This window comes from Chelon labrosus (assembly GCF_963514085.1).
Source record: "Chelon labrosus genome assembly, chromosome: 3".
In the NCBI taxonomy this organism is placed as follows: Eukaryota; Metazoa; Chordata; class Actinopteri; order Mugiliformes; family Mugilidae; genus Chelon; species Chelon labrosus.
In genome coordinates this window covers 22,024,014-22,039,939 of record NC_140339.1, presented here as the reverse complement: position 1 = coordinate 22,039,939, position 15,926 = coordinate 22,024,014, and the positions used below count along the sequence as shown (strand labels likewise).

General features: G+C 38.9%; 1 protein-coding gene across 1 annotated transcript in view; it reads right to left on the bottom strand.

The window, feature by feature from the left end:
* Window positions 1-15,926, bottom strand: part of LOC311485387 (CUB and sushi domain-containing protein 1-like) — a 285,694-nt gene that overhangs the window by 40,142 nt on the left and 229,626 nt on the right. The window contains exons 43-48 of the mRNA XM_084540754.1: window positions 14,297-14,485; window positions 13,807-13,984; window positions 7,223-7,368; window positions 5,791-5,871; window positions 2,255-2,368; window positions 92-208 (exon numbers count right to left, since the gene is read on the bottom strand). Coding sequence (XP_084396880.1) covers window positions 92-208; window positions 2,255-2,368; window positions 5,791-5,871; window positions 7,223-7,368; window positions 13,807-13,984; window positions 14,297-14,485 — 825 coding nt within the window. The remainder of the gene's footprint in view (window positions 1-91; window positions 209-2,254; window positions 2,369-5,790; window positions 5,872-7,222; window positions 7,369-13,806; window positions 13,985-14,296; window positions 14,486-15,926) is intronic.

Sequence of the window (15,926 nt, the reverse complement as noted above, 5' to 3'; positions counted from 1 at the left end):
CTCACACTGTATGATCACACACACACACTAAACAAATATAAAAATACATTACATATAAAAAGCCCTCAACTCTTTAACACACTCGCTGTACCTGGAATCATACGTAGCAGCCAGGAGCATGTCTGGCTGTTGGGATAGTTGCTAGGAAACCCAGGGCTTAATATCACTCCTGATGATGAAAAGCGTTCCTCATTGGCTGGGCACTGGGCTGGAGGGGTAACAGACAAAAGCAAAGTCGGTTAGATCAAAAAAAGTGAAAAGTTTTGTTTTGTGCAATTCTAGGCTCAGCTCCAGCTTTTGTTTTCCTGCCCGCTTCTCTCATCCGTAGGCCTGGGAATTTATGTTTTATACAAGCGATTTGAATTGGCAACGGTTTCGGATGTGATTTACATGTGCAGGGGTTACGTTTGAATTCAGACAGAATGTGTTGCTAGTGAAGGCCACATGCCTATTGTCTCTTCCGTTATAATGTGCCCATTTATTAGCCTTGAGCATAGGCGAGACAGAGGAGGGCTCCTATGGTCTTTCTGTGTGGTAAGTGTCTAGGTAACAGGATTTAACACAAAAGGAGCTAAACTCCAAGTAGTTTGGGTGAGCACTTTAGTTACATTTCTTCTTATATAAGAGCACTGGCTTATTTTTTTTTCTCCCTTTATAATGGAAAGGAAATGCTGTTCATTCCACATGATGGAAAAAACTGAGCTTCTCTTCAACACTCAAAATTGTAGGAGGGACAATTTTCTCAAAGAAGGAACTCAAATCAATATTCATCTGACTCGTAGAAATATGGAACGCAGCTGATATCACTTCCAACATTTGGTCTGAAGTCTCCTCAGTCTTAAAGTCAAAAATTCCATGTGTTTCTCACAATAAACAGCTGCACTACTGAATGGACATGTCCAACATACGCTGGATTACATGAGGAGATGAGTTCAAAGAGTCCAACATACATTTTTATATAATACTCAGCTTCAGCATTCATTAATTTTCTGTAAATGCTTGTCCTCTGGAGGGACGTGGGGGGACTGGAGCCTACCCCCCGCCTCAGAGAGACAGACAACCATTCACGCTCCGCTCGCATGCACATCTACGGCCAATTTAGAATCACCCAATCAACCTAATGAGTATGTCTTTGGATGGCGGGAGAGAACCCACGCAGGCACAGGGAGAACATGCAAACTCTGCACAGAAAGGCCGAACCAGTGGGTCCGACCCAGGAACCTTCTTGCTGTGATGCATCAGTGATAACCACTACACCACTGTGCTGCCCTCATTGTGTACGGAAGTACACAACACAAAAATAGTTTGACTGTTATTGTCTGCATTAGCACCAACAGGGTGAAACTATTGTATTCCTTTTCACTGTTTGAAGTGGAAATTAATAACTTTTACTAGTAAGCTATCTGCCTGTGTTTCAGACAGTGATTTCCGACATTTCCCAACATGACCACCCGGTGAGAAGGATGCTGAGCTGCTTATATACAGCTGGGTTTTATGTGTTGGTGGAAAGTGCATGAATCACACAACGTTGCACACAGATGTGTATATAAAAGCTTTATTCGGAGGAGCCATACCTCTCTTCTAGCTCAGACCATTCGTTTTTCAAAAATAGTGGAAATAGTAATAGACGAATAAATATACACCAACTACTTGCATTGACTAATTTTAAATTTTAGTTTAAGGACTAACATCAAAACTATTCAGAACCAAGATACATTTTTAAGACTATAGATTTACGGTTACTTCCAACAATCTTCCACATCACATTATTTTCAGCATTCAGCAGTGTAATATATGTGATGCAGGGAAATTTGCCAACAAAATTGGAGGCCTAGAAAGACACTTTGGGGCGGCCTAACAAAAAGACAGCTTAGGTCTGCATCATGGAAAGTATAGAATCTGTCGCTTTTGGAGCTGGTGTGGAATTAAACGTCAAGATATCTCAACCTCTGCTGCATTGATTTTGACTTTTTAAATTTCTGACAGTCCCCCAAATGTATGGATGCTAATAATAAGTTCTTGGAAAAGTGAAACATGTTTATAAGTTAATAATAAGAACAGTTTTTAAGATGTAGTACTGTGGCACATGCATGCTAACTCCAGGGAAATCTCAGACATATGCTGCACATTTATCCATGCATTGTTAAAGTATTTAACAAAATGTGATTTACTTTGACGTATCAACACTTTCACTCGTCCACCTGCTCTATGGTATATATGGTGTATGTTGTTAAGCAGTGGAACCAAGCCTTACCTTGACATGATGGGGGCGGGGCTTCAAAGAGCAAATGGGAATTAAGCTTACACATAAGCTCGGCCTTTCCAACCAGTGTGTATCCGGGTAAACAGCGATACTTCACAATATCACCTATAACATGAGGTAAAAAAAAGAAAGAAACTTTGCTAAATCATATTATGCATTAACAGGCAGTTTGGAACAAGACTGAGTTAGTATTTTTATGAATAAGCAACAATAACAAACAGCAAACTATGAATACAATTAGCACATAAGCTACATCTAAACTACATAAACTATCCATGTATGAAGCAACATAAACAGACAAAAAGCAACAATAGTCAGAGTGTTCATTCGGAGAAGGCTCTTATTCCATGATAATACAAAGCATGCATGAACCAAAGAAAAAAAGGGAAAGTAAATAACTTATACATTGTTGCCAGGTGGCAACAAATCTCTTCTTAGTTCCCTTCATGGAAAACAGATGTTCACACTTTATTTAGTTTATTTGTAAAATATACTGATGTTGGAAAACAGCCAAAATGGTCATTGCCTGAAATGAGTACATTTTTGCATCAAATGAAGACTGTAATTGTGACTGATCATGTCTCCACCGGGAGATTACTGCTGGGAGGAGGATTTCTTTGCAGGGAGTGCGGGCAGGAGCGAGGATGAGAAACACTAATAATTCTCAGAACGTAGTGTATTATTTAGATATAGTCTTGAACAATCATGACTTGACAAAGCTGTCTTTTTGAGGGTTTGACAGACTTACAATGTTAAAAGGGGTTAAGATCTTCCACCTATCAGGGAGATGTAATACATGCTTAGCACTTTGACATACATGGCCTGACAGCACGGGGCAAGAACTTTAAAAACTGTTCAACAGAACAAACAGTCAGCTTTTCCTTGAGCTACTTCACTCTGCCAGGTTTTGTGAATGTAAAATTTACGTTCAATCAGAAGTTCTGAGAGGCTTAAGATCTGTATGTATTATGCCAACCCAGCTCCCACTGGTTTCATTGGAATCACCCATATAAAGTAAACTGGAGAGGGACCATCTATCACTCTCTGGGTCACAGTTATCTTTGTCGACATTGTTATGATTTTGACACCGTATCTGATTCCAGTTTTTCAATCTGAACCTGTAGGCAGACAAAGTCTTTCATGGTGCTGGTCCCCTGTCGATGTATTTTAAAAGGTCAGAAACAAAGCCTCAAAAATCAACAAATTATTCAAAAATCAACTAACTTTTCTGAATTCATAAAAAGCTGACATTTCAAAATGCAAGTTTTCAACGGAGAAATGATAATATACTTTGCCAGAAGTGACTTGGCTCTGCACACCACCGGAAGGGTAAATTGATCTTGGTATTATGAAATGTCTGCTTTTTTTTTTTTTTTTTAAATTGCACCTCCTGTTGATCTAAAAGGTCACCAAGAGTAAGAGGCTTTGCGCAAATCACATGAAAAGGGGCAGAGAGCGAAAGTGGAGATCTCGAAAAGCAATCAGTTCTTCCACAACTGATGTTTGTAAAAAGCTTAGTAAGGCGTTCATACATTTGAGGATGTAAATTCAAAAGAATATTATAAATTCTGGATCATTTCTAGATCAGCGGTATCAAGTCCTTTGTACAAGAGGACAGATTTCTTTGAGCTGTATTCAAAGCACAACAAAGAAGACCAAAGGTAACACCACCATCAGATCAATATATCCAACTTTGTACACTCAGAGATGGAAAAGCAACTACAGAATTTGCAGATAAAGAAAACACGACTCCAATCAGCAATATTACTGTCAAAAGAAGGTTCTCTAGTAGGTGAGAAGGTTTTCTAAACCACTTCTCACAAGTGGAAACAAGGCCTTGAGGTGGGCTTCACAAGAGATGACTCATTTACTGAACAATCACAGGCTGAGATTTCTGCCAGCAGTATAATGAGTATGTAGGGAGCCACAGTTCCACTGTGAGACATAGTGCTGCGGATATATTCAAGTCTGGGGCTGTTTTGCTGCTGTTTTTGCTTGGACACATGCTCCACCTTCAGGTTTGTACCTTTGTGGAAATATTTTGATGCTACAGCAGGAAAAATAAGCCCAAGCACACCTCCACTTGAAAACCAAAGACCAAGGAGTGCTGACTGGCATGGACTTTCCTCCACGGTCACTTGACCTCAACCCCATTAAACATTCATGGGGGCACTTGGAGACTGAGTCAGGCATTTCTGACATCACAAGATAATCTCTGGAACAGTAAGAGCATGCTGGGACAACACGGTCCACGAACAGGTGTCATTATAGCAAAAGGAGCGTAGGCCAAAAGCTTGAAGAGATGTTCAGTATATACATTCTCAGCTTTCCCTTCAAAGTGCTAAGCTAATATCATTTGAAACAACATTTTCATTACATTTGAAACGAATGCAAAATCAAAAGTATTTTCACTAGTGGTCAAGGATAACTCTCAATGCAGCACATTAAGCTGAAGAAGGACAATCCTATACTATTTGACACAATACAAATGGAAGATCTTTTGCCTTTGTACTTTAGTAAGTGTTAATAAGTGTTGAAGTTAATGAAATCTGTCTTTTTGTTTGACTACAAATTGCAGGGAACAGTGACCGGTCACAGTGGCTTCACATGCTAGTGTAACACTGAATAAAACCTTAGAGATATCTAAATGCATCAGAGACTAGCTCGTAAATATTGTAGATGTTTTCTCTTCAGATGGCTTTTTGTCAATCTATGCTAAACAGCTGACGTCGATGCACTTATAAAACAATAAAAAGTAAATGAAAATTTAGCTTTCAGGGTTCAACTTAAGGAATTTAAGATGCATGTGGATTTTACATGACAAAATTAAAATGAAAATGTAAAAATCTAAACAAAGAGTTTGTATCACACAGCTCATTCATCTACCCATGGGGGGCTCCATATGATATAAACCACTACTGTAAGAAAAAGCTAGCAGAGTGGTTACCAGCCATCATCTTTTGTTGGCAGAAAGGATGTGATTATCATCATTAATGTGATTATCATGATTAACAATCATTAATTGTCGAGCTGAGTGATGCTTGAATGATTATATAGAGAAACTATAATGCCTTAGTTTTGTCTCTTTTTGTGGATTTTATGAACAAGTGTCTCAGTGTCACTAACAGAGCACAAGAGAAATAACAGTGACAAACTTCTGTTAGCCTGCTACATTTAGGTAATGCATTTGAAAAATAATGCATCCCTTTAATGAAGTTATCGATCAGTGGAACAGTGACCTGCTAAGAGCCTGATCAGGTAGTTTGTCATTCTAATCTTATGACGTACCATGCGAGATAAGGTTGATCATTTTTCTTAATTTTGAAGAATGAATTTTAAAAATCTCATTAAATTAGCCAAATTCTTCATGCAAGTATGAAGGAGCAGCTCTCTCAGTTATATATCTAACGGTCTTGTAGGTTAATCTCTAATAATAGTGGGTCATTTAATACTTTTGAGAAACCCTTTCTGTTTCTCTATTGTCAACGAATGTTTTACTTCTTTATTAATTAGATCAGGTTTGTTACCTATCTGAAAGTCTTCATCCTCGTAGATCACCTCCGCGTTGTCCACAACTGGGGCAGGAGGGCACTTCTTCAGACGGTATGCTGGAAAGAGGGGTAAAAAATGTTACTAATTCTACTATTGATTTTAGCTGAAGTTACTGAGTTGTAGTCATAGTAGGGGGGAATGTGATTGTTTTACCTAAATAAATAGGTATATGGTACAACCAAAGATCATTGTACAACTGACATTCTAAAAATCAGCTACAGCAGTTTGAAAGTGCGACATTGTAGAGAAAGGGATGAAGATTTTAAATATCCCGACAACATTACAGGTGCAGCCATGCTTATGTCAGAGCGCTACAGGGGATATGACCATGACATGAGGTTAGTGTGTTCCTCAAAATGTCCCATCTGCCACGTACTGTAAAGCCTCGCCACTGTTTACTCAACCGGCACTAGGACTTTAAATGTTGTGTCCATGTTCACGTCTTTCATATACTGAATCTATTTCGAATCCTGTCCGAGGCTAATAATTCACTTCTACACATGCTAGTCTGACAGCTGAAAGTGTAAAAGGCAGGATTGAATGAAGAAAGAAGACAATAATAATACAGAAAATAGGAATAATTTAACAATATGAGCTCCTGTAAAAACTGTACCAAACATGAGGACACAATTTCTGCTCACTCTCTCAGGATGACCTTGTGGGTTCAGTAAAATACTGCATGATTTAGTTCACAAGTGAACAATGTTGTCAATCTCTGCAAGAACCTTCGAACAACTAGAAGTGAACTTGCACAAATGCGAGGAAACTATGAGAAGAGCATTATGAATGATTTAATTTTTTTATTGTTTGTTTATTTTCTCTTTCTCTGCCCGCATATTGTGGGTGAAATATGTTTCCCTACAGTAGCTGAATTTCAAATAATGATTCACTAGTGCCATAATCAAAACCAAAACACACCCAAGCAAACTCACAGAGTTAGACAGTAATATCCTAAACCTTTAATTAAACACAAAGGTGCAGGGAGTTTGTATCACTTCCCCAAAAAGCTGTGAGTGAACAGCAAACGCCTTCAACCAGGTGTAGAGCTGCACTCTTCGGCTCTGGTGCTGTATGATTTTAACAAAAGCTACAATAGAGCACAACGCTGCCAGTGATTCCTCAGAAAATGTTTCCTGTTGAAATAAAAACATCACACGAAGCAGACCTATTCAGAGATATGAACTTGTTTACTCTTCAAAATAGTGCGGTAGTGGAGACTGTAGTGGAAAAGAGCCAAAGAAGAAAAGCTTGACGCTCTGGCATCTAGCACAGTACTTTTCTATTGTTAAAAGGCCTCTGATCTCACCTCCTATTCACTGGTTGTACCAAGACCACAACAATCCCTATATTAATAGCAATATGATGAATAATAAATAAAACAATAACCAGTCTTGTGTGTAAAGTTACCGTGGAAGTTGAGAATGAAGAAGCCTCCAGTTGAAAAATCTGAATGAAAGCGGATCAGGACCTTCGAGTTGGTGCTGTAGGCCGATTCCAATGCTGTGTTGCCGCTGAAGACTCCTAGCTGAGGGCTGGAGGTATCTGGGCCGTCCCTGAGCAGAGAGAAAAAAACAAGTAGTTGCTTAAACCGGAAGCAAGACTCATAGAGTATACTGAAGAGGATGCAAACAATATTTTGCAGAAAGGTTTGAGGTTACCACCAGTATGAAAAATTCTGTTGCATCTAGCAGTGAGAGTGCAGACTGCATGCAGACTGAATATCACTTGTCTCACCCTCCCTTTCCAAGTGCATAAAGTATTAGAACTTATCGTGAGAGTGCAAAATGGAAAAGGAAGTTTGATTTGTCCATTCTGGGCTACTGTAGAAATATGATGGTGCAACACAGTGGACTCTGTGGAGGAGGAACTGTTACCTCTGCACACATGAAGGTCAGCCTTTTAGGGGTGAAAAATAAAGCTAACATGGAACTCCCAAAAGCCGCAGTCCCCTGAATGGAACTGATCAAAAACAAGTAAATCCAAAGAACTCCGAGTTATAACACCTTCACAGCGGAAATAAACATGTTCAAAAGCAGGTAATGAAAAAAAAAGTTTTATCCAATGTCCTAATTTAGAACTGTATGGCGGGTGAATTTTGATATAACTCAAAATTATAGGTGTGTCTGTTTTAAGTGACCCCGGGTGTCATTATAGTTTGCTACTAGCCTGGGTAGGTGTCTGCTCCATATTTTTGCCGAATTTTGAATTAGCTGGGAGCTAGGAGGAGTCATGCTCTGCCCAAATGGTGACAACTAACACAGTGAGATTCAAAACTGTTGGCAGGAAAACTATGAGAGAAGTCATGGAGGCTTCGTACATCTCTACATGCTGTCCACGCTGATTGTGACTTCTATATACAATGCACTGGCAACAAAACACCAAATTTAGCTTTAAATAATTTTGTGTTGTTCTTAATTGAATAGATATCACAAACCTCTGCGTAATCCAATCCACATATCTGCAATAATTTGTAAATTACATTGCAAAGTTCAACCACATTTCTCATGGGAATATGCAGATGGGGGTACAGTATATTGATTTAGCTTCCCACTACGTAAAGGTAATCTGAGGGTAAATAAGGAACCATCCTGCGCTATAGCTACCATTTATTTCTAGGACTGAAGTTCAACCTCTATTAAATCTGTTATTAGTTTTATTTATGTTCTGTTCCACAAATTGTGTGTAGATTTTTTTTCCCATTGACCTACAGGCAAAAATCAATCCTCACTTCAAAATATAGTGTATTATAAATCCACAGTCACCTGCAAAACCGCCTCTGCAGATTCCTCATAATGGAAATCTATACAAGTAATGAAAAGCTTAAAAAGCCGCATTCAGGGGTGATTTTGTCATCAAATATACACTTAAAAAACAAGCTTGTGACTGTGGTCAAATACCAACACTGTGCTGGTGCACGTCTTTACCACTGCTCTAAACAAACGCCTTGGGGCTGGGATCTGTATGAACCTCTAGAAGCAGATTTACTTTCACCAACTGGATTAGATTGAGGGAAAGAAATCAAAAGCAGCCATTGTTAAAAAATAAAAAATAAAACAAATATCTGGTATGTCCACATGCTTGTTCACTGAAGGGATAGCAAGAATATTTTAGTTTTTTCTTTCTTTCTTTTTTCAAACAAGTTCATTGAACAAAGCCCACAGATTAAAGGCTTAACTTTACTCATTAAATATTGAATGTTGTTGAAAGGTTACATTTTCTAACGCTCCTAAATGCCCAGTTTTAGTTTTTTAATGAACATGCCATTGGATTAAACAAGGGTTTTTAAATTTTAATTCATGAAGAGTGCCTGGGATCTCTTGGCTCCTCAATAATTCAAGGTCTTCAGAAGGTGTTGGAGCTCATTTGGAGGATCAAAATGTGCTATTTAGGTCATTTAAAACTGAGTTAGAATTTTGTGGCTTCGTTTTTACTCACGGAAAAATACATAAGCGTTTACACGTATACAAACCTGTCTCCACCCAGAAAACATATCCTGTTTTAATTTATTTAAAAAACACAAAATACACATTTAGGTAGAGTATTTATAATTTAAAGTTAAGTGAAGAAATTCTACAGTGACACAGAGAAAACTTGGACTTGATTATTGGCCTTCCCTTCAGTGAAGTAAGAAGGTTCTGCTGTGAAACTCATTTAATGAAGTCAGTGCCGTCAAGCCGCAACATGCTAACCAGTGAGCACGAAAGCTACTGGTGTGAATAGCACACCAGCAACACTTGCTGAGACAACACGGACGGATATAGTGAATGAGATGCTCTCCCACGTAAGTGAGCTTTGCCTCTGGAAGCGCAGCTTAAAAATGAGTTTGATTTATTAAGCTACAGCACTTTCTATTTATCTCCTCTGTCTGTCTACTACAGGTGATTGACACATGCACAGTGCAGCCGAGAATCGGGTGGGATTGGGAGGAATACATTAACAGGGTGATAGGGGTTGACATGATTCACCACCCAGCAAATCGCTTTTTTTTTTTTTCATTCCCTGCACACAACAACAGTGGATCCATCAAAAAAAAAAAGAAAACCTCTTTGAAAGTGAACTGATGTCTTTATGCTACAGTTGCAGAATTACTACATGAAAGAGTTAGAAATGACAGAAACAATACAACAATATTTTAATGAAGAAAAAGATATTTCTGTTTATTAAAATATTGTGAATATCTTAAGAATTATCTCTTCCTGTTTTGAAACGTCCCATTACAGTTTTGACTGCTTTAATTATTTGGATTGTTTGACTATACAGCTTTTTCACAATATAACCTGTTTGTTGATCACTTCTATGTTGATATGTATATTTTCCCCAGATATCCAGCACAAGGACAGATATGTTTAGCACCAAAAACAATTTTTTGTTTAAATATACTATCATTAACTGCTGCCCTGCTGTTAGATCACTATCAGTGGCAGAAGAGGTATTCAGATACAGGAATGTAAAATAGAAATAAAACATGGTTAAAGTATTAAAGTGAAGGAACTGTTTTGGTCCCTCTCACTTTTCATATATAAAACATAGACTGTATATAAATATGGACAATGCGTTCCCACTTCCTTCCATTGGCCAAACTGACAGGCGGCATCATCTTGCGAGTTTTGAGCCTACTGAACCACTCCACAGAGCAGTTGGCAAGGCAACTTGTAGTCATCATGATGTCACATCCTGTTTCTATGGCGTCAAATAACTAACTAAAAATCTGTATTATTTTAACTACCTAAAATGTTGGAAACCATCCTTGAAAAAAATGATTTGACGTGCACTTCAGTGTTTTAGTTTGGATGGAGGGGGTGGATCTTATGACCTATACGGCAGCCAGTCAGCAAGGGGAGCTCTACTTGCTTTGGCTTCACTTTTGAGGATCTGTTGTCGTCCATCTTTATACAGTCTATGAAATAAAATCGCTAGATTATTAGTACTGTGGCATCAATTAACAAGCAGCGTGTTACTGCTGGCACAGGTGGACCAAGCTGGAGGTACTTTATACAAAATTATATTAAAAAAGGGGCCGCAAATAAATCTAGCAAGTTGTGGGATGATTAATGGGAGCGGAAAGAAGAAACAAACCTTCTAATACGCAAATCTGTTTTCCATTATTAGACATTTCTACTAATCTTTGACTTCTGGTGAGATATTAGTTTGTTCAAAAAAGATTTATTGAAATTAAACCATGTGAGAAGCCTAGAGGGGAAAATTGCTATTTGGTAACGCTGTTCAGAACTCACATTCATCTGAAATGTGACCCCAGATAGGCACAGCTTTCCAGAAGCAAAAAAGGTTTAAAACCACTGGTTTAATCATTAACGCTGTACTGTATTTTAAACGTGTGTAATATTACTCACTGTGTAAAATCCTCACCTCAAAAGTAACCAAAGATTTCAGTTGAGTAGTTGAGTAGACAGTACAATATTTCCCTCTGAAGTCAAAAGTAGAATATAATACTATAAATATACTTAGCTACTTCACTTCACTGCTCGCTATTAGCAATGGTTCAGTGGCATTAGGCAAAGAGCCAAAAACAACTGGTGGAAGACCACAGAAGCAGTCTGGCTTCAGTCCCTGACATCTGGATGCAGCTGCTGTGACATAAACCCAGGGGTACACAAGGCACAAACCAGCGGAGACAGATCACTGAGATGCGGTGCATACAGGAAAAGGTAAGACCTCCCTCAAAAGTTTGCTTACTGAAAAAGCAGTATGAGATTAAGCTGGTGAAAATGGAGATCAGCATAAGCACAAAGATCAGCAAGCAAACATGGATGATCAGAAGAGTGAAAGTGCAGGCCGCCCAACTGGCTTAAGTTAACTGATTGATTTGTGTGTGCTGACTACAAGAGTCAGCTGTTACTGATGGTGTTTGCGGAAATTTATTTTTTGAAAAATAAAACACAACATCTTTTCACTCTATATGTTTTTTTTAATCAATAATGCGCTGGCTTTGGTCTGCTTATTCAGATCCAGTATGACTCATTTTGGGTCTGAACTCTTAACTGTTAAAGGTTTCATTGCAAATTCCAGCTGAACTTCTTATTAACCTAGCAGCTCATTCAGGGTACACTGTGTCACATTCCACTTTCCATCCAAACTGAACTCTAAAATCCAAACAGTTAAATGCCCAAATTATGAAAAGTGGGTGATTGATGTACCCAACCTTATACTCGTATGAGTTCAGCCAGATAATGTCAGTTATTCTGTTTCATTAGCAGTTCACCACTGACGCATATGATTAAAAGTATTCCAGATACAAACTCCATTGTTGAAAAAGTTTCTGTAAAACTGTTTTATTAAATGGATTTCAGATAAGGGTTAAAATCTCAGAATGGCATAAAGTGATATTTAACCTGCTGCTCATGGAATATCTGACATACCGGGTCAGAGGAAAGATTGGTACATTTTATAAAGTATGGACGCCGTTCCTTGACTATGTGGGACCCAGAATATCAGTCTTATCAGGGGTTATACATGTTAAATATGAGTGAATATGCAAACATTGTGAAGCAAATGTAAAAAAGACATGTTTCAAAATGTTCCATATTCTAAATAAATAAGACATCAGCCTTTCAGTGTAAACCTGTTGTGGTTTTTGCAATGAACTTTCACATGATTGGTACATTTCTTTATGGGCAAGTCAAAAATAAATGTTTATATAGAAATATTTCATAGCAGACTCTTTCAAGTTCTAACTGAATCTGTTTTAGGTGGATGTAATTCAGTTGCAGTATCCCTTTGGATCAGCCACTCTAAATCTGTCTCAGACCCTGGAAGGTAGATGGTATCCCACTGGGTCTGGGACAAAAAAAAAAAAAAACCTCCTCTCTTCGTTGTCAGCCCCCAGTCAGTTCCAAATATATTCATGTGTTTGAGATGCCACTCGATTCACGTATGTACTACTCTCACATTACTGAGTACTTGGTGCCCTACAATCTATGAATCTGCTTTTATAATTTTGTTTTCCATGAAATCTGCCAAAGACACATGAATCACCAAAATCAATTTGCCACTGCAAAATAACTCAATGCTGTGCCTCTCCATAGCTGAATCCACGGTTCTGCTCACTGGTGAGATTGAAAACGAGTAGTCACCGACTGTGAATGTATTACTTTCCCACTTGCAGCATTTCAGCTGCTCACTCCCTAGAGTTTGACTCTTCAGCCTGAAAATTAAAGCCTGACCTCACCCAAGCGCCAGTCTTAAACCAAACTTACACCAAATGATGACACGGCTCAAATTCTACTTCATTTTCTTCCTAATAAATTCATGATTCTATATTATTTCTGACAGGAAACATGATGCACAATAAAACTATAAGTGAGAAAATTCTCTTGGACTGACCCAAACTTGTCAGATTCAGTCCCATTGGATTTGTGAACCCAGCTCTGCCACTCCTTTCATTACATTTCCCACTCCCCACTGAATCTCATCATTACTTCCAGAGTTCCAGAGCCCTCTCTGGGTCTGCGTATGGCCATGGCACTGAGTTAGATTGAATTGGTCAGTGGTCCCATTGTAAATGCATTACTCTCACACTCCCTGTATAACACTCTTACCTCCACACTGAATCCTATTATTACTGCTGGAGAGCCTGCGTATGCATAGCACAGAGTATATACTGTATGTTTGTATGTATTATCCGTCTTTGGGTCCTCTCTATCAACCATGCCCTACAGATCCATATGGGTCTGTATACGTTTCCCTGTACAATAAAGACATAAGCAGTTGACACATATTGGTGGATGCCTTTGTAGAGACAAGACCATGTGTGTATAAAGTCAAATTCGAAATGAATACAAATGCAAATGCATGTATGTGTGTGAGGCAGAAACAAATAACACATAATATAAGTTGATAGATCTTCAGCACCGTCTTATTTATGTGCACAGAGGAGAGGTAAGAACATTATTAGTGCTTCCAAGGCTGTTTTAAAGAGACGCTTGTGCATTTTTGTGTATATGAGCGTGCGTCATAAATGTACCCAGACTTACCAGACGGCGATGTAATCAGTGACAGGCTCTGTCTGCAGTAGGGTAAAGTTGATATAAACTCCATGTCCGTGGGGAACAGTGATGAGCCAGCTGCAATCTTGGGAGTTTGGGTATTCATTGGGGTACTGAGGTGAATAGATGGTCCCATTTTCAGCTGTGACATTATAGCCGCAAGGAGCTGTAAAAAGCAGAGGTATAAGATTATCTATTTGCAAATTTTTCACTTACTTTTAATATGCTAAACCTGGAAAAATCAGGAAACTAGAATGACTCTTTAAGTGCGGACAGTAAGGAATATAATTTTAGTAGAGGCAGTAGAGGTGAGTACAGTAGAAAGAAAAATTATATTGCAATGCAGTGTAGGCTAAATTAACCTCTGAAATGTACATTTCTATTGCATTATATTTTGATTGTGGTGTCTGCAGCACATAAAACCAAATTAACCTTTTGCATAACACCTTTATATAAAGAATTCACAAGTCGCCCTTACCCTCACAGCGTGGAAATGGGTGGTTCCACTTCCGGTTGGTCCCATGCAGGCATGTTAGCACTGTGTGTCCGATCAAAACGTAACCAGGGTAGCACTGAAAAGTTACCGACTGGCCAGCGCTGTAGTCACTGTTGATGATGTCTCCATTGGGGAAAGGAAGAGGATCCTGGCAGTTTTGAAGTTGATAGGCTAAGGGCAGAGATAAAAGACGTGACTGCTGGTGTGGAAATAATACAGGTTTACGTTTAATTTTGCCATCTGATTTTACCATGTTTCATCAGAAAATAGAAACATATTCTGGTCCTTGTTAAACTAGGCAATCAATCATTCAGTTTTAGATAGATGAAAATATACAATACAGTTGTCACTTTGGTATAACGTGTATTCTAATGTGTAGCATTTTATACCTGCCTCCAAAGACCCTAAATGTGACTATGAACTAGGATTCAGAGTACTCAAACATTTTTTTTCTATATACAGCAAATGGACTTGAAGGGCCATTAAAACTATCTATGACCCACTGATGCCACTGAGTAGTAAGTGCAGCAACATCAATAGATCTGATCTCCTCCTACACAAAACAACCACCTGGTACATGTATGCATGGTGTGTCGGGACTTGCTTGAGGAAATGTCAGTACCACAAGTCTGTTTAGGGCACATCTCACTCTGTGTGAGTGTCATGGCAAGTTAAGCCCCTCTATTAAGCGTGCCATTGAGTGAGAGCAGAGGTGGCTGACACTGGAATCCCAGTTGCTACAAAAGGCCAAAGAAAAAGGTAGCATATAACAGCACAAGAACAAGCACTCAGCACCAGGTCAATACAAACAGTGTCTGCAGGACTTGACAGGATCCACTGAGGATTGCGAAAAGAGATCTTCAAGACAGCATAGGCTGATATTATTGAGTTCTAAAAGGTGGGAATGAACTGCATCGGGCAGGATATGGACAAAAATACTTGGTGCAACCACCAACTATGGACTAGACCAAGTCCAGGTGATAGACACAGAGGTCCCACATAAAAGCAATATCAAGAGGAAGGAAAATATTAGAGAATATATGACAATACAGAAATATAAGGATTTTGGGGAATGATGAAAATGGAAGTTGTGCTAAGGGTTGAGGGAGTACGTGCAGCTGTGAAATGACAGCCAAGAACGCAGGTCCAACAGATTCCAGGACCCATGTTCAAAATCACTTCCAGGCACTGCAGTGTCAGAGTGTGCAAACCTACAACTGGAATCAACACTCTCTTAAGCTTTTATGTGCAACATTTGGGTTGAAGTGTAACACTTCCGTGATATTCATACTGACTTTTTTAGCACCAAGCACTTATCCAACTTAGGATAGAGAATTTGAGAATGTGCACACAACTGTTCAGCCGGTTGAACTGTAAATCTCCTGGGCCTTGAACACAGAACCTGAGCTTGATGTGCGTCTGTGATGCAGAGTGGTGCAGGGGGCGCAACATGCACATGCAGAATTAGAAACCGAAGAACTTTGCTGTCAGGTGCAAAAAGCCTCTTTTGCAACTCCGCGTGAGGAAGAATGTGCACATCCAGCAAACAATGGGAGGACAGTGTCAAGGACAGCAGTGTGAGGGGACTTACTATTGCAAATTGTGCAAATTG